Source organism: Gymnogyps californianus, chromosome 27 (assembly GCF_018139145.2).
Source record: "Gymnogyps californianus isolate 813 chromosome 27, ASM1813914v2, whole genome shotgun sequence".
In the NCBI taxonomy this organism is placed as follows: Eukaryota; Metazoa; Chordata; class Aves; order Accipitriformes; family Cathartidae; genus Gymnogyps; species Gymnogyps californianus.
Genome location: NC_059497.1, coordinates 2227778 through 2246807, shown reverse-complemented (window position 1 = coordinate 2246807; position 19030 = coordinate 2227778). Strand labels below are relative to the sequence as shown.

The 19030-nt window shown below is 49.5% G+C and overlaps 1 protein-coding gene across 1 annotated transcript in view; it reads left to right on the top strand.

The window, feature by feature from the left end:
• Window positions 1-593: 593 nt before the first annotated feature.
• The window catches only part of LOC127026099 (uncharacterized), a 76630-nt gene continuing 58193 nt past the window's right edge, over window positions 594-19030 (top strand). Inside the window, exons 1-19 of the mRNA XM_050911169.1 lie at window positions 594-618; window positions 1444-1549; window positions 3318-3538; window positions 4085-4184; window positions 4717-4802; window positions 5213-5425; window positions 6031-6213; window positions 6767-6955; window positions 7426-7623; window positions 8656-8838; window positions 9191-9379; window positions 9750-9929; window positions 10083-10252; window positions 10455-10600; window positions 12914-13119; window positions 13712-13891; window positions 15065-15247; window positions 15826-16014; window positions 16322-16501. Of these exons, the coding sequence (XP_050767126.1) occupies window positions 594-618; window positions 1444-1549; window positions 3318-3538; window positions 4085-4184; window positions 4717-4802; window positions 5213-5425; window positions 6031-6213; window positions 6767-6955; window positions 7426-7623; window positions 8656-8838; window positions 9191-9379; window positions 9750-9929; window positions 10083-10252; window positions 10455-10600; window positions 12914-13119; window positions 13712-13891; window positions 15065-15247; window positions 15826-16014; window positions 16322-16501 (3127 nt within the window). The remainder of the gene's footprint in view (window positions 619-1443; window positions 1550-3317; window positions 3539-4084; window positions 4185-4716; window positions 4803-5212; window positions 5426-6030; window positions 6214-6766; window positions 6956-7425; window positions 7624-8655; window positions 8839-9190; window positions 9380-9749; window positions 9930-10082; window positions 10253-10454; window positions 10601-12913; window positions 13120-13711; window positions 13892-15064; window positions 15248-15825; window positions 16015-16321; window positions 16502-19030) is intronic.

Here is a 19030-nt window from a genome sequence, read left to right as displayed (position 1 = left end):
CATGGAGCTGTTAGAGTAGAAACACTCATTTTAAAGCACATTTCTTTCTAGAAAAAACGTCAAGCGGAGCCACTGGTGTGACTGTGTGATTTCCAGCATCTGCAGCTGGAAACCAGCTGGTCCTGAAGGGACTCACCAGCCGCAGCCTGAAGAGAAGCGACCTTGGATGTGGTCAAGGAAAAACCCTTTTATCCTGTTTATCCCGCTGCAGGTTGAGGAGGTCTTAGGGGTGTTTAGCAGCCGTCGGAGCAGGAGACGGCTTTTGGTGTGGCTGTGCCCTGGCTGATGCTCGTGGCCGTGAGCGCCCTGTGCAGGTGCTAAATCACCTCCTGGGTGCCTGCAGGGAAGCTGCTGAGTTTTTTGGCACACAACTCAGCTCGTTCTGAGTCATCTGGAAAAAAAATACATCTAGAAAGCCTATGTTTGTGTTTGCGATTAACTGGATTCTTGTAAATATTTAATGGGGGTCAGTGCCTGCTCAGGAGTAATGAAGGGGCCTGTTGTGAGCAAGCCGCTGCTCGTGGGGCGAGGGCAGGCAGCCTTTTGTTGTGTTTTACGGAGCAAGAACTAAATCTGTTTCATTGCGTTTTGGCATGGACTCAGGTGAACTTCAGGAAGGTAATATACCCTACTCAATGCAGGGATGTGGTAAACGTTTCTGGCAAAAAACCCCAGATTTGGCAGAACAAACCAATACCTGAGAAGCACAACCTGGCGTAACAAGGCCATTGTCAGGTTCTTGACGGTGATTCAAGCCCGGATGAAGCTGTGCAGCCAAAGTGCAAAAGGAGTAAATGGTTACAACTTCTGCCAAAACTCTTGCTACCAGAAAATGACCCACCAGCGACAGCCGGATTCAGGAATAGCTTTCAATGAGATGAAGGGCAGCTGGGTTTCCCATCATGGAACCTTGGGTGTTCAGCTCTGAGCGATGCTCCCTGGGAGCTCGTGTGCTGCTGAGCTCCAGCTGGTGTTGCTTTAATGGGTTTAGGTGGAGCTGGTTGAAGAAACCATGTTTTGAACCCTGGCCATAGGCTTTTGAGGTCAGAAGAGATGAGTTCATGGTTGACGTGCCCTAGGGTGAAGCAGTCCTCTTGAGGAGGCCCCCATAATGTGCCCGAGGTCCCTGGGCATCGCCTGGGGACCAGCACCAGCTGGGTGCCGTTGCTGCAGGGTGGAATGGGCAGCGTCCTGCTCAGCAAGGATTGTTTCAGCAAAGAGCTGGCAGCTCCACACAGAAAACAAACAATTTCAACATCTGCTTGTGTTGCATTCGGTTTTCTAGTGTTTCGCTTTGTGGGTTGAATAAACTACTTCCTTCTTGCTCAGAGGAGGAGTTAATGATTTATGGGTCAACTGGCACAACTCTGGTCTCTGCAGAATTCAACTTTTCTGCATGGAGCCATATCTGAGCGTGTAGGCGTATCATAACTCCTCCTTTAGTGCTGCGGTGTCTGGAGCTGGCGGGTCTGGACAAGGACAGTCATCGCCTTGTCTTGCAAGAGCCGAACACGCCGGGTCTCTCCATCTCCTGCTGCCAGACCTCCAGGTAAGACAACTTCGAGCAATACAGCTTTAGGCCGTGTTGCTCTTGGGAACTGGATTGTAGCTTTCCTGCAACTCTAGCAGGCGCAAAGATTAGTAAATTAAATCCAATTAAACCAAGAGCTGTAACAAGGATTGAAGGAAAGCTGGAGGAAGGAAACAGCCATAAGAAGTGTTAGGTTTAGGGCAGAAAGCATCAAGAAAGACTCTCTTGTTTCCAGGAGGAAGGTAGGCACTTGGAGCGTACGTAACATTGGGAGGATTTAGGCTCATAAATGATGATCCTGCATAACAAAGTCAGAGAGGGCTCTTGCTGATCTCTAGGGGTGCCAGGTTAGTCCCTTAAATTCCATTTTGTAAAGCAATTCGGTGTCCTGAATGACTTGCATGCTTTATAGCTTTACTCCAATTAACGTTATTTGCACAAAACTGATGTATCTTTTTGGTTAGATGCTTCTCTCTCTATCTCTGCATGTAATTTGTTGTTAGGGGACTGTACTGACTCTAGCAGGATTTCATCTGACTATGAATTTGCTTCCGAGAGGTTTGTTACTAAAACAAAATGTTTTACCCATAAGTTTCAGAGGACTTTTTCCGGAAGGCATAGATAAACTCATGGCCCTGCAGGTAGTAATTTGGCTGGTTGGCTGGGAAGAACGCTATGTTGGCAATATAGTGTTTTTAAGTTGAACCTGACAAGCTACAAAGTATTTATGTTATGGTTTGAGTAGAGCTGTTAGTCTGTCTTTTTTTTTTTTTTTTCTTTTTTTTAAATTTTATTTTAAAATTTTAATCAAAAGCTGCATTCTCAAAAATGCAAATAAATAAGACTAGTGGAGCAAAGCCTATGGGAATTGCTTAACATCTACAATTAGTTGTCCTGTTTACATTGTATTCTCATGTCTCTGGGTCTGGTCTGCTGAAGCCAGCCTTCCTCACCCAAATCCAGCTCTGTCCCAGCAGCCCAGCTCCTCCACGCTGGGTCTCGGTCCCGTCGGCCAGAGAGAAGCCAGCAGAGGAGCTGCTCCGCTCTCTTGCAGAGTATTGCAATAGCTCCTGCAGCTTCTGGTCCCCAGCCACGACTGTAGGAACTGCTTAAGGATGGAGAAAAGAGAGCTGTCCGTATGAGCTGTGGTTATCCTGAGTGTAAATACCCCCGTGCTATTTTTACAGATATTTGTCCTGGGAAAAGAATGTGGTAACTTCTGTGGGATCTCCAGGCAGGGAGGCTGGACTAAAGAAAGATGCCAGCGTCGGAGCCGGGGAGGCAGAGGGATCGTGCCGCTGTCCTTGGGATATCCCTCGCTGCTGCTCTTGTTGTGGCTGTCCAGAGTAAGTGAACACAAGGAGGGAGTGAGTCCGTCAGGATAAACTAAGATCCCTCAAAGCATTTTGAGAACGTTGTAAATCTTTGTGATGAGAATCCATCTTCCTTTGCCTTTTTTTTTTTCCTTTCTGTGTAAAACAGACATAAAATTATTCCAGCTGAAAAAGGTGCAATGATTTATACTGATTGGGGAGAGGAAACAGTTAATCTGGACTTTGTGACCCGCCTTTGAAACTGCTGGGTGGTGAGGTGTGAGGAGCACAGGCCTGCCTGGGGTGATGGGGTGATGCTCTTCCCCTGTCCCCCGCCAGCCGCAGCCATCCCAAGTCACAGACTGCGTTCTCCTCTCTGTTTCTAGCTTTAAGGAGTTTTAAGGCCACTGAAGTGTCCTCGCCTGGACCTTCAGAGGAAACCAGGCCTGAACTCCCGCTGCTTTTCCTCCCAGCGTCTTTCTGATGGAGTTTCTGTCGGTAGGTTTCTGCGATATTCCACCGCATCTCTCATCTGCAGAACTCAAAGAGCAATACCATGGCATTACCAGCTTTCCCTATAGTTCAGTGGTGGAATACGTCTGTCGTCCAGGTTACGTGAGAAATGTTAATGCCCGAAACGTCCTTGTTTGTGGGAGGAACAGGAAGTGGCACGGATCAAAGGACATCTGTACACGTGGGTATATTTTGGGTTGACTTTTGGTTGTGTTCTTTATTCGCTGATGCTATCAGCTCATTTTGTTGGAACCGTATCCAAAGTGACCTCATGGGATGGTGGGAGATGAGTGACCTGACATGAAGCACCGGTTGTATTCCGCTAAGTGCTGGCAATGATGGCAAAAGCTGAAATCTGCTTTGATGCTGGCTGTGTTTGATTGCTGACTCAAAGGATGCTCTTCTGCTCAGGCACTTTGTAACTCTTGGTTCAAAAAAACTGTTGCAAACTTGCAGCAGGAGAATCCTTTAGCTGTGAAGAAACGCTGTCGTGCTTGCCAGGGTTACTGCAAAACCCCACTTAGACTGCAGAGGCTGGCTGCAGGTCATGAGGCAAGTCTTAACAGCATCGTGAATCATGGAATAATTTAGGGTTGGAGGGGAAATCTGGAGGTCTCTGGTCCATCCCCTTGCTCAATATTGGAGCAGTCTTCTGCTTTCCTGCTGCATTTTCCCAATTCTTCAAGAAACTGAAATAAGAACTAACTCCAGTCCTGTTGTTCCCCAGCAAAGCTGTGCGCCTACCCTGGAGAGCCGGCCAACGGCAGACTCATCCTAGCAGAAAAGCTCAGTTTCGGTTCAGCAGTGAACTTCACCTGCAACACTGGGTAAGCCAGGAGCACTCAGGGCATGATCCTCTTCTTTCCCAGCCATTTTTCTGAAGTCTTTTCCCTCTAGATTAAAGCCTGTGCTGTCAGAAGCCTTACCAGTGTAGGTAATTGCAGACTGTGATTGAAATATCTTTTAAGCTTTCCTTTGAGAGCTTTGACTGATGAGTTTTCTTAATCTCGTACTTGGAGGCAGTTCTTCCCAAACTCAAGTTCACTCCCCCGGCCCTTTCTAAACAGTTTGCAATGTTTCAGCATCTTTTTGAAGAAAAGACATGAATACTGAACTCAGAGCTGTAGTGATAGCTAGAGCTGGCTGATAAAGTAGACATTTTTCCTTAGAAATGATGTAATTTTTTTAATTTAAAAAATGCTTTTGTCAAAAGCCAGTGTGCCATTGAAAAAATGACATTGATGGCAAACTTCAGCTGTAATTATGATAAGGAAGACAAAACCGTCCTGATGGTGATGTTATAGGTAATACATCAAAACTGAATTTGTCAAGTAATTCCCTCTCCCCTATTTCACATAGGTACAGACTGGTTGGAAATTCTCAAATTCAATGTGTGATTAAAAATGGGGTTGTTACATGGGACAGAGATATTCCCATCTGTGAGGGTAAGTAGAGGTCCTTAAGTGATCTGCTTAATGTTACTGGGGACGGATAAAGAAGCGGTCGTGTTGCCCTGCTGAGCATTTCAGCAGTTCGATGCATGGTGGAGTCTGGAAAGATACTTTTTTCTTTGTGTTTTTCTTCCTACATTATCCTGTAGAAAAAATTATTCACTGTCTGGGAGTAAGGCAGCTGCATGTAGGACTGGCATATCCCCAAACTGCTCGGCACCTGGGTCGGAGCTCTGCTGCTTGTGGGCTGGCGTGCAACTCCTTGAGACCTGCCCTTAATTTCTGACCCTTCTGGCACCTCGTGTTTCAATTTTTTTCTTACCACACCTTTGGTTCAAACCGAATTAAGTTCTTTCTCTCTTGTTCTTCCCTCCCTCTACCATTTCTCCCCCCTCCCTTCCCAGCAATACCATGTTCACCCCCTCCAGAAATAGCTAACGGAGAGCACAGTGGAACTGACAAAGAGGTCTTCGAATATGGAGCGTCTGTCACTTACTGGTGCCACACTGTCAAAAGGGGAGAGACACCTTTCTCGCTGGTGGGAGAAGCCTCTATTTTCTGTACAACCACAGATGACATAAATGGTGTCTGGAGCAAGCCAGCCCCGGAGTGCAAAGGTGAGCTGCTCCCATGCATGGGGTGAGGTGCGCGCTTGCAAGCTCACTGGGGCACTGCGGCAGCACCAGCCATAGCCCCTTCTCCACTGCCTCCTGCCCGGTCTGCTAGAGCTGTTTTCTTCCTTGGAGCCGTCTCTCTCCTTTGTGTTGCTGGAATCCCCTCTTGCAGATGAGACCCTCTGAGTTCGGCAGCAGTAAGAGGAATTAGGGCCTCCCTTCGCAGGGACCACGGCTGCTCACGGTCACCAAGTCAGCAGGGCACACGGGAGTGGGATTTTGTTAGCGTTCGCAGACCAGACGATGCATCTTGCCTGCCGGCCTGTGTAAAACATAATGCCTGCAAAGAATTTGGAAACCTGCTGTGAGACTTGCTGCCTTTCCTATGTTCTTTTTACGCTTTGCCTTAATAAAAAGTGTGAAATAACAAAATGCTGTAATACAGAGTAAGGAGTTCAAAAATATCGCGTCAGCCTGCCACCTTGTCGTGTCCCTTTTCAGCCTTTTTGGTGAACACATCTTATGCTACGAGAATGTTTTTAATACCCTCATCTCCCCTCTTGAGCACAACCGCTAATTTCCTAAGTGGTGGCGTTTCCCTGACGCAGTGGTTAACTGTGAGCATCCGAGCGTGGAGAACGGGAAGCTGCTGAGCGGGTACCGGGCTGAGTACACCTACAGAGACACCGTCATGTTCGACTGCAACTTCCGCTACGCCATGAACGGCAGCGACACATCCACGTGCAAAGAAAACGGCCTCTGGGACCCTCCGCTGCCGCGCTGTCAGCTCAGTAAGTGTGGTGGACCTGGGCGCTGCTCCGCCTGACCCAGCAGCTTTGCTTCAGTGAAGTTCCCACCCGCCTAAGAAAGCATTAGGTCGTGAAAGTGATGGCTCCAAGATGTAACTTTCTGGAGTTTTTTTGGCTAGTCTCTCTGTAGCGCTAAGGTGACTTCAGGAATTTATGACTTGGGGCCATAGAAACTAAAGCCTTGTCCCATTCAAGCTGGTGAGCATTCCTCAGTAGGATTCAAAGGGACTAAATTACCCTTTCTATATTTAATGTTTTTAAAGTTTGTTGGTAGAGCCTCAGATAGTATAAATGTTATTAGAAATTACATCTCATTGTAACAGTGAAAATTACCATGCAGTCTGAAATTATTTGTATGTTTTTGTCTGCTTTGCATTCACTCTTTAGCATTACTGAACTCAGACAATTAAGTGCATCTCAAAGAACAATGTGAGCCCACGATTTTTACCCAAATTCTCTCTCTTGTGTTACATACCATTATGGGCCTCGCTCATTTATCACTGGCAATGTCCCTAAATTCATATTTCATTCCTAGATAGCTGTGATGACCCTCCAGATGTGCCTAACGCTGTTAAAGCAAAACTTGCTGGCAATCTATTCCCTGTGGAGACTGTCGTTACCTATGAGTGCAGGGAGGGCCACCAGTTCAGCCCGGGAGAAAACACGCAGCACATTAAGTGTCTGTCGGATTTTACATGGACTAAAACTCCACACCCTTGTGAAAGTAAGTGTGTGTTCCTTGTGATTTGGTGAAATGATTACTGAATGAAGAAACCGTACGTGGTCTGCTGCTGTGCAGATCGCAGGGTGGGGAGAGAGGAGGGATGCTCTGGGTGCGCAGCTTGGTGTGTCTCTGGTCTTTGCTGTGACTCTTGAACTCCTTTGATTTATTCCGCAGCCATAGACTTTTGTCTGCTTTATTTACCAGTTATGCTTTCTAGTCCCTTGAACCTGTAGAAAAAAAGTCATTGTGGTGTCGAGGGCCCTTGCTCCATCCCCGGGGAGGCTGCAGTTGCAGGGTCCCTTGCAAGCACCCCATCCCCCAGGAGCGCCCAGGGACAATGGTGGGGCAGACTTAGCATTGTGATGTGTCTTTGTCTTACAAAGCATTCATCGTTCTGTTTACAATGAATCTGCTGTCATCCAGATGGCTTTGCCATGGTCTCACGCTTGCTAATGTTTGGCATTTCTCAGGAATTCGTTGCCCAAATCCAGATGTCAGGAATGGAAAGCCCTTACATGTATGGGAAGATAAGGACGATTATGTGTATGGAGACAGACTGGAAATTACGTGTAATGATGGCTACACTTTCAAAGGTCATAGAAACAACATTGTGCTTCAGTGTACAAGTGATGGTAGATGGGACCCAGCGGTACCAGAGTGCACTCTAGGTAGGCGAGAGTTGGTGAAGCATGTTGACTTGGTGACTACTTATTTTTGACTGCAAAGGTTTGGGTCACTGTACAGCGTAGTTGTCTGCTGACATTCACAGAAAACTCTACATGTGGCCTTAGATGATGGTAGTAATAGCCAAGGAGAATTTTGCTCCACTGCCATGTATCCCAGATCTAGTCCTCCTGTGTTAACTTGGAAGAAATAGGCAGAAAAAGATCCAGATGGATCATTATATTGCCTGGGGATTGCTGTGGAAAAAGTACGGGGTTTTGGCAAGGGGCTGAGCTAGTGTTGGGGAGGTGGGATGCAAATGGTTGGGTGTTGGTAGCTTTTAGAAGCTTAGGAGGTTCCTAAGAAGCCTGGGAGACATTTATGCAGCTGGAAGGGGATGTGGTTTGTGCTTTGGACAACAGCTGAGCCGGTTTGCTGACACAAGGCTTGGGAGGCGATTATGTTCTCAATGCATTTCCCCTCTCAGAAGAAAATGCAACAGCATAAATAACTGACGCTGCTGAAACTAATAACTTAGCAATGGGGCACCACAGCAATATCAGCGAGCCACTGGAAGCGGCCTGAGCCCAAAAGCTCAGGAAAACCTTGCCAGGAGGAAAGAGCCTGCTCCACTTTGCAAGGCAGCCAGTATTAGAGCATGGACGATTCCTTGGCCTGGCCCTAACGCTGCCATGAGGTGCTCAGCAACCTCACGAGAGCAGCTCAGTGGGAATGCAGGGGCTGCAGTCCCTGGGGCGATAACGAAGCGTGGTGCCGAGAGCCCCAAGGGGAGGCTCAGCTGGGCATGGACCCAGCTCTGCAGCATGTGCCTTTCCCAACAGCCTCAGAAAAAACTGATTGTAGAAGTAGAAACTCCTTTAGAGTTGCAAAGGAAGCGTTGAGACCTGCATCTGGATGATAGTCGCCTTTTTTCCCAGGGTTCGGATGTTCTTGATAACTGTCTTCTCCATAGAAAGCATCTTCACTGGAGTTCTTTCTGAAAATACATGACATCCCTTATTTTCCATTGTTTCTAGAACCTCATTGCCCAAAGCCAGATACTGCTCATGGAAGAGAGGTTTATAAAAGCAAAAATGACTACGCAGTTGGAACCCGACTGAGGCTGGCATGTGATTCGGGCTATGTCCTCAGGGGCCAGGACTCGACCGAGTGTCAGGCTGATGTGAGCTGGGATCCCCCGTTACCGTTTTGTGATAAGGGTATGTGTAACGCAGTGCCGAGAAGAAATCTCGTGCCTCGGTACTCAGAAATAGCAGTCAGTAGGTGACCTGCCTTTCAGCATCTGCTTCTGGGGAACAGGACGATGACCACCAGCTCATGGGCTGAAAGCGTTCAGGTGTCCTCTCCCTGGAGACGTGACCCAGGTGGGAGCTGAGCGAGAAGTGGGCGCCTTGAGCTGGCGTAAGAGGCAAGAAGCCAGGCAGCAACTTCATGTGAATTTGCCGCACTGCAAACATGAAGTTAACTCTTGCACTGATTTCCCAGAAGCGATTTTGATTCTTACCTGAATAATCATGAGTTTCTTTCTTATCAATTCCCTTTATTCCACAGCCTGTGGCCCCCCTCCACAAATCACCAACGGGCAGCGCTCTGGCTCGGGACGGGAGCAGTTCCCCTACGGCGCAGAGGTGACATACAGCTGCGCAGAGGGTCTGTCCCTCATTGGGGACGCCTCCATTTACTGCACCTCTGACGACGGGGTGAACCTGGCGTGGAGTGGACCTGCCCCGGAGTGCAGGGGTGAGTCGTTTCTCCTGTACGGGATCAGACTGAAGCCAGGACCTGGGTATGATGCTGGGGCTAAGACCCAGCCCCGTTACCTCCCCTGGTCCAGGAGTTCCAAACCCAGAGCAGTTTAATGACTGTGCGGCTCCTCCGGCTCCTGTGCGAAGGTCTCAGCGCCGCGAGCTGCTCAGTAACACCAGGGACTGGTAGGGTCTCCCTGGGGGCTGCTGCAGGCAGCTGAGGGTCGATTCTTGCGTTGGAGTATAAAACTGATGCGGAGAGCATCAGGAAGAGGGGCTCTGCCCCGCCTGACCTGGTTCCCCATTGTCCCTGGGGAAGGGCAGCAGCCAAACCCCCCGCTCCCAACTCTGCTCTCTTCCCGCAGTGGTTCGGTGCCCCAAGCCCGCAGTCGAGAGGGGAAGGATGACTCCGCAGAGGTTCACGTTTCCCTACGGGGCGGCCGTGCGGTTCTCCTGCGATGAAGGCTTCGTGCTGCACGGCGATGCTGAGAGCCGGTGCCTGGCCGACGGCGCCTGGCACCCTCCCCTGCCCACCTGCCAGCCAGGTGGGTGCCAGCCCCGGGCAGACACCCCGCAGCTGGCTTGCACAGGCCAGGGGTGCTGCTCCTTTGAACCACCAGCGACAGTGGAATTTGCAGGGCATTTTCTCCTTTCTCTCCTCCCGTTACATTATTTTTTGGCATGCATTTTCCTTTCAGTTCAGTGTCCCCAACCCTCGAGACAGGAGGACCTAGTGATTTACTCTTCTAAATCACAGTACGAGGTGAATGAAACTCTGTCGTTCTACTGCAAACATGAAGGCTATCAATCAGTACATTCAAAAATTACCTGCGCAGCTAATGGCACTTGGATACCACCACCCACGTGTGTAAGTACCACCGTCTGCCCAGGCTTTATCTGTATCTTGCCCCATTTATAGCCTGGAATAGCACTGGTCCAACTTCATGAATGTTGCTTCGTTACAGTAGGGCTGGCCTCACTGAGGGGCTGCAGGAGGAGGGGGATGCTCAGCACGTAGGTCCCTGCAGCAAAGTCTCATGCCCTCTGTCTTTGTTTTGGTTCTTTTAAAGAAAAAGCGTGATACATGTGAGAAGATTCTTCAAAATAGGGAAGCTTTCCAGTGTGGAGTTCCTCTGACAGAACTGAAAACTCTGCTGGAAGTCCAGAAACTGTACCTGGAGATCCAGAAGCTTGAAAAGGAGCTAAAACCCACAGCGTACGGCTGACTGCCATCACTGGTATTGTAAGAACCGTCCTCTTTGCGTGTTGAATAATCACGCTGACTGAGGATTTTTTATGACTTCGTAATTTGTGCTAATACTTAAGTAGCCAGAACAAAATTTACCAATCAGTCAAGGAACAGATTTGGTCATATGGGGAGTCAGAAAGCGACTTCTGGCTCATTCTGTTAGAGCTCACTGAGTTAGGTTTGTACATCACTTTATACATTTTAAAGCTTTACATTTAGATATGTTTGTTATACTGACAAGTGCGCAGTTAGAAAGGAGCTGAGTGGAAAGTAAATTTTTGTCGGAGCCGAGCAGATGCCGTACAGACAGGCATGAACATGGCGAGAGCCACCAACCCGCACTCGCCCCACAACTGCTGCACCTCTTCAGCTGCAATCCAGTATAGCCCCTTGCTACTCTGTTCATCTATGTTGCATTCGTTATTGTGAACAAGCACTTAACTGCCTAATTAGCTGTGACCTTCAGAGCAGGCGTAATGAAGAGAACTTCAAAGTCTGTCTTCTAGCAAAACAAAAATGCCAGGTTTTCTTCCCAAGCAGGACAGATGTACCCGAGGCCATGGCAGTACCACTCGCTGGATCTTTGTGCGTGCACCAAGAGCAGTTGTTGGAAATCAAAGTGTAAAGAAAGAAACAGCTGAATCTTTTCTGCAACATCCAGTAAAGGGGAAGCGCTCTGTTAGCACGCATCTTGTGATTGGGACAGTACTCCTTCACCATGAGATTATAATAAAGCTGCAATTGTGATGACAGCTGTGTCTGGCTTTTAATAATTCTGTCTTATCTATAGTAAAGGAAAGAGATGCTTCAATAATCATTGCTTGATTAGGCACGGAGGGCTGCTATTCCCTGAGCGCAGTGCAGGGGTGTGCGGAGGGTGTTTGCACAGCAGCCTGTCCCCCCACCCCGCCTGCCCCCGGGGTAAAGAGGCAAAGAGGATGCGTGGCACTGCCCAGCTCACCGATCAGCGGCTCCCTGCACTTCAGAAATGAGGCCAGCATGCTGCAGAGCGGTTGCAGCTGTAAAATAGCTTTATTCTTGCTGTCCCCACTGGGGAAGAAGGCAGAGCAGCATTCCCTCCCACAGCACATCCTTGCTGGAGAGCTCAGGGAGGGCAATCCTCGCCTTGGGCAGGTCAGAAGGGCTGGGGGGTGGCAGCGTCGGTGTGGCTTGTCTGGCCTGTCCCCAACTTCCCACAGCTGCTTCCCCTTCCCCGGCACGCTGCAGCGGGCTCTCAGCGGAGACAGGCTCTCGCCTTCCCGCGGTGCTGGCCCGGCAGCTCCCCGCACCATGCCGGTGTTTCTCTGCTGGCCGGGGCAGCTCCTGGCAGTGGTGGTGCTTGTGCTGGAGCCGGCTGGGAGTCTCGGTGAGTGTCGTTCCCCTGTTTGTTTTCTTTGCTTCTGTGGCTCAACTTTGCTTATGGATCAAATATGGAATGATTGGGTTAGGAAAAGTCAGAGGGAGAACCTCCTCTAGCTGAAGTCGCTGCTAACCTCTTTCTGTGCCTGATGTTCTTGTAAGGATGATCTGAGCTCAGTGGCTGCTGCTAATTGCCCATTCCTCCTCTTCAGCTGCACCTCTAGATACTTGCAAAGAGCCACCCAAAATTCCCAATGCTTTTCAAAAGTCTTATGTTGGGGTACGGATCCCCCCTGGGACCGGTATTAAGTATGGCTGGCTCAGAGGCTACGAGCTTGTCCCAGGGACAGCCCAGGGCCAGGTCACTTGTCTGCAGAACTTCTCCTGGTCTGGAGTTCAGAACTTGTGTCGCAGGGAGTATATCACCCTTCGACTCAATCATCCGTGTGGTAGCTGAGAAGCTGTTCCCAGTGTCAGAAGACATCCTCACGGTCTGGGGCTCAAGACGAGGATGGTGGTAAGATGGGGAGAGTCAATTAGACAGGTAATACTTTTTACCATTTAATTAAAAGGGTCATAGTTAGCAATTTGAGTGGCATCAGGTTGATAGCAAGGTTGACGCTTAAGCCCCGAGGCAGCCCACAGACATGCTGAAGGTAGCTGGTGAATTGTCTTGCATCCCGCAGGCTGGCTTCAGTACAGGGGAAGTGGGGTCTGCTGACTAACGAGAGTCTCTAGGAAGGGAAATAACTCGCAGTTTCTGCCTGGAAGTTGACAGTTCCTTTAAAAAGAAGCCTTTTGAGAAACTTCTCCAGTGTGCACAGCATGCCCCAGCACCTCCCTGCAGAGGCATCTGCTGCCCCCCTGCTGCCAGCACCGCCTTTACACCCTATTTTTAAAAAAAATTTTTTTTTTTTTTAGTTCACGGTGCTTCTCAGTCCTTTTTCCAAATCCAAACATTACCAACGGGGTGCCAATACCTAAGCTGGGGCCTGGGGAAGACACGTACAAGTACGGAGATGCTCTTTCCACGGGTGTTGGTATCAAAGGCAGCATCGCCAGCGCTGCCCTGGCGCGGTGCAGGCGTGACGGTGCCTGGGATGCTGCTGTACCAGGGTGTGAACCAGGTATGATTTTAGCAGAGGCACACTGTGCCTTGGTGACCTGCCAGCACCTATGGTAAGGCATGAGGAAATCCCAGGTATTTAACTAAATAACTAATAAACTAAACCCTGCCTTTAGTTTTCTCTGTTATTACAGTTTGTGACCAGCCCCAAAATATTTCTCATAAGAGATACGGTAGCTCGACAAAGAAGTTTTTTGTTGGGACATCAGTGATGTACGTATGTGATAGAGGCTAGGCAGTTGTTGGAGAGCCTCTTGTTTATTGTAAAGCTGGAGGTGGGCTGCCAGCACCCTGGAGTCCCCCCACCCCTGAGCGCGCAGCTGAGTCGTACTGCAACCTGCTAGAGCAAGTGCTATTAGGAAAGGGCAGAAATAGTGTGTGACTGTGTGCAATGGAAGCGCTGCACGTTTGGAGTCCTACTGATGATGGTTGCTCAAGCATGCTTATTAACCCCTAATCTCTCTGCCTCAATTGCTGCATTTGTTAAACTGATTTGTCTTCTCTTACCAGACGGAGGTGCAGTGATGGTTGGTCACTGTAGCTGTATTCAGTAAGAATACCCCTGAAAAGCCCTGTTTTTTGGTGATCCACAGAGGTTCAGTGTCCTGTCCCAGATATCGCGCACGGACAGCTGAAACCTGCACAGAACTTCACATACGGCAGCACAGCCACGCTTGAGTGCGATGCTGGCTACATCCCCGTGGGTGCCACCACCACCGTGCGGTGCCTGGGCAGCGGCAGATGGCATCCACGGGTGCCCGCCTGCACCCTAGGTATGTACAGATCTCTTTTTCTCCTTACCTTGTCTCCCACGTGTAATGGCCTGCTTGTATTTCACTAAAAGCACGTGCAGTGTTTGCAAGGGAGGGGTTGGAGGGTGGGCACTGCAGCGAGCTGCACTGTCTGACGTTTGATGGCAGGATTCCCCTCTGCTCGTCCATCCCCCCTGGGTAAGGTGGCAGGGCTGTCCTGCCTTGCTGCAGGGTACATCCAATGAGATACAAAAGTGTACGACAATAAAGACTCGTTAGATTCGCCACATCCTTTGGTGAATTTGTCACCATTATTTCTTTCCATTTCAGTTCACCTCCCATACCTCACAGCGATGCTCAGGGTTGCTGCTGTCCCTTGCTTCTTTCTGGGGGTTCTACCCTTGCCCAAGGGGCAGGCTGGGCTCCCCCCAAAGGCAGGGCTCGCTTCGTCCCCAGCGGGTCTCTGGGGGAGACCTCCCAGCTCTGAGGGTCCGTGTTGTCCCTTGCTCTGGCACCAGGTCACTGTCCCTACCCTCCTGCTGTTGACCACGCAGACCGAAAACCTCAGCGTGAGTTTTCAGTTGGCACAACCGTAACCTACTTCTGCAGATCCGGATACGCTTTGCTCCCCGACGTATCTCCAATAACTACTTGTCTTAAAAATTTCACGTGGTCTGTAATCCCAAGGCTTTGCCAGAGTAAGTATGCCATTTCCTTCGCTTTCCCAACAAAGCATCAATTTAACAACGTGGAAATAACATCGTTTTCAAAATACCCGCTAATGCTGCTGTGCCATAAGGACTTTGTTGAGCAGTGCTTTGGCTCTTAATAATTTTGCTGTTCAAAGGGTAGCATGGCTGAAAAGAAATAGCTGCAACTCACACTGATTATTTAGCTGTTCAAACAATGATGCAGTGATGCAGCTAGCAACATATCGTCCCTTCAGCACAATTTATGGCTAATCACGGGGCTCAGATCATTCTGCCTTCCAAGAGAAATGGTTGTTATCACATAATTACTGTCCCTGAACATGCCAGGTCTGGTTAGAGATGTCTGTCAGCATTAACAGGCCGCCTGTTATGTTCTCTGGGTCAGCAAGCCACCAGCATGGGAAAACACCCCCGTGCGAATGTCTCCTGCTCTCCCCTCCTGACCCAAACCATGGAAGCTCTTTCTGATGCTGGTGTTCCTCAGAGGTACAGTGTCCCAGCCCGGCTGTTCGCCACGGGAGAGAGATCAGCCCCAGGAAAGCCGAATACACCTTTGGGCAGCAGGTGGAATTGCAGTGTGACCCCGGCTATGTGCTGAGGGGCAGCCAGAGGATCCAGTGCTGGTCTGACGGGACGTGGAGACCCCCCGTGCCGTACTGCGACAAGGGTGAGCGTGAACGGCGTGAGCACGGCGGGTGTCGGGAATTGCATCTCTGCAGCGGGTAGGAACAGCAGTGAGAAAATCGCGTAACCTGAGCATCACTTCTCGGAGAAGGTGGCATCAGGAGAAGGGGTCCAAGTCACAGCGCTAAATGGCTTTAACGTTTTCATCTGCTATCAAAACCGTAATTGACTAAGGGTGTTGAGTAATGGGACTTGCAGCCACTTCTCAGAGGATTGTTCAAGGGGTTTATGATACTCACAATTCCCTGACCCCGTTTATGAGCAGGATCGTTTCTCCTGGACAAGAGGAGGGGATAAGGGAAGGTCAGCTGAAGGGAGAGGACGGGGACACGTGCTGAGGTACTGGAGCTGCGCTGTGCCATGCCGGCGGGTTGTGGTGGTTAGCTGGGTCAGTCTGGGAACACTGGTAGAGCCAGGGCTAAAGCTGGCAAGAAGGAAAGAGGACTCTGAGGAGAGCAACCCTAAGTATAAACATTGAGAACTGGCTTCTGTTACTTCCCTGCACTTCTGTCTCCCTGACCAAATGAAGAAAATCTTAATTTTTCCTTTATTCTCTCATAGTTTGTGGTCCCCCTCCACAAATCACCAACGGGCAGCACTCTGGCTTGAGAATGGAGCAGTTCTCCTACGGCTTAGAAGTAAAGTACAGCTGTGCGGAGGGTCTGTCCCTCATCGGGGATGACTCCATCTACTGCACCTCTGACGATGGGGTGAACCTGGCGTGGAGCGGACCTGCCCCGAAGTGCAGGGGTGAGTCGTTTCTCTTGTATGGGATTAGACTTAAGCAAGGATCTGGGTGCAATCTTAGCGCTCAGCACAACGGGATTAAAAGCGAGCAGGGCTGCTGGGAGATCCCAATTCCTTTGCAGGCTGCTTTGCAGGCTCGACAGCTCTGGACTGAGGATGATCTGGAAATAGGAGACTCTGGTTCTCCTACACTGATGGCCATCAGGCGGTCAGGAAGAGGGGCTCTGCCCCGCCTGACCTGGTTCCCCGTTGTCCCTGGGGAAGGGCAGCAGCCAAACCCCCCGCTCCCACCTCTGCTCTCTTCCCGCAGTGGTTCGGTGCCCCAAGCCCGCAGTCGAGAGGGGAAGGATGACTCCGCAGAGGTTCACGTTTCCCTACGGGGCGGCCGTGCGGTTCTCCTGCGATGAAGGCTTCGTGCTGCACGGCGATGCTGAGAGCCGGTGCCTGGCCGACGGCGCCTGGCACCCTCCCCTGCCCACCTGCCAGCCAGGTGGGTGCCAGCCGGGAGCCGAGCCAGCGGCCCCTGTGATGGTGCAGAGAGCTTGGGGTGCAGCATTGCGCAGCTGTGTCCGTCCTCGGGGCTCCCCTAGCGCCCTCCCCTCTTTGCAGAAGAAACAAACTTCCCAAAGCTGATGCTTACCAGGTAATAGCTGAATTTTTCTCGACAGTCCTGTATAAAGGAGGCTCTAAGACAGGGCAGGAGACGCCATCGTTGTTGACTTTCTCTTCAGTGCGCATTCTTACTGACAAATGTCGATCTGCAGGCTCTTTCATGGGGATGCCTGAATTGAGACACTGTCAGAAAACAGCAAATGCGTAACACCTCTCAGGGCCTGTTCTGACCTTCATCCTCCCCTCTTGAAGGGCCTGGGGAAGTAACTTTGCTTTAGCGTTTGGTTTCACAGCTCCACAGATTTAAGTTCACCTGCACTGGCTCAGTCTTCACCAGCTTCGTAGGTTTTTTTTCTACCTACATAATGATGATGCTCTTGCTGAGCTGCCTTCTGCTGTGGGTTTTCCTTGCAGTTCTGTGTCCCCACCACAAGTGGCCAACGGAAGGCTGAAAGGCACTTTGGATGGTAAAATGTGGTACCAAACAAATGCGACTGTTACTTTTGAATGCCTTCATGGATACCACTTTTCAGAAGATGGAGACATGTCTTTAGAAGACTCTTGGACAGCCACGTGCTTGCCTGATGGCAACTGGACACCATTGCCCAAGTGTGTAAGTACCACAGTCTGGCTGAGTTCCTGGATGGATGCTGCCTGACTTCTAATATGAAAAATAACTGCTTGAACTTCTTAAAAGCTTTTGCTTTATAGTACCAACGAGGGATGCAGTCTGTGTTGGGGCAGTGCATGGCAAACAGGACAGTTCAGACTCAGAGCTGAGGAATGGGTGGCTCTCCATCTGCTCCAGTGCAAGCTAACATGCTTTTTTCTGGGTTTTGTTTTGATTTACTTTTTAACAGAAGAAAGAAGGTGATGCTGATGTATGTGAAGAAGTTCATTATATTAAAACGGTCTTTGAATGCGGAGTGCCTATAGCAGAAGTGAAAACTCTACTGGAAATACAAAAACTGTTTCTGGAGATCAAAAAACTAAAGGTGGAACTAGAAAACTTGAATGAGTGAGTCCTGTAACGCACCGTAACGATCACCTTTCCTTTGGCGAACACGCAGTTTGTGTAGTCACAGTATCTATAAGAAGGCTCTCAGTGACTTTATGGTTCATGCTTGCATGCCTATAGCCAGAGAAGCAATAACCAATGTATGGGAGATTGCTTTTGTCATGCTAGATGCTAGAGCATTGAGGGATTTTTGCTCTTTTCCTTAAATCTAACAAGCTTGATCGCTATTTACCAAATGTGTTGTTTCACATTTTATATTAGGAAGCATAGTAAGAAATTAAATTGAGCTTCTTTGAGTCACTGCATAAACTGTGCTAAGCTGAGAGAAGGGCAACTGAAGTCCACAGAAGTAAACTTCTAGCTGAGATGAGTGTCTGGCTCTGAAGGTGCTTCTGCTGTCATCTTCCAGCTGGTGGTTTGTGCAATGCCGCACCCTCTGCCCGTACCAAACACAACCTGTCATAGAATTAGCATACTACTTCTATCTAGAAATAGTAGTGAAGTAAGCATTTAACTATGTGATTTCCTGTTAATCTACCTTGTGATTTCTAGTCATCTAGTAAAGGGCAGTTACATATAAGCAGTGCATTTGTAAAGGCTTCTATTCGCTTATCCCTGGATTTAAGGGGCAACAGGTTTCTGGCCCAGCACTGTACTCGACAGATATCTGTGTTGGTGTCATCTTCCACATGCCTATTTCTGGCAAGCAAATGCTAAGAATAGATGTTGAAAGTTTAAGTGTAGCGAATCAGACAGCAAAGATTGTTCTTATTGCTCAATAAACAGTGATCAGTTTATGTCGCTCTGTGATGCAACAATTACTCCTTCCCTGTAGGATTACAATAAAGATGGAGGTGTAACCACGGGTGTCTTGTAATCTGTCACGTTAGCTGTAAATTAGGCAGATTTCCAGTGTGGTCCAATGGTTGTTCTGATTGAGAGCCGAGCCCTGGCAGCCCGGGTCAGTCCTCGGGGCACTCGGGGAGCCGCAGTGGGCACGGCATGGCAGGCAGCCGTGGGGCTGAGGGCACCGTGCAGCACAGCAGCACGCTGCTGCCTGGGCTCGGTGGGAGAAGGGGGAGCATACATCTCCTGCACAAGCGATTTGGAGCCGTATATCATTGCCAGATGCATGCTTTTATGAGTTATTAGAGTTGCTTTAAATGTTATTAGAGCCTAAAGCACAACACCCAGGGAAGAGATGGTGTCTCCCATCTTTACACAGAAAGACGCTTTGAAAATGCATCCTGTGCTTCACCACATCCTGGTGAGGAGATCTGCAACGAGAGGCACCCTCAGACCCACTCCAGTTCTCCCTGTATCACAAGGAGAGCCGGGCTGCACCCTTCTGGTGTGATACCTCACTCCCCTCCGTGTTGAGCTCATCTG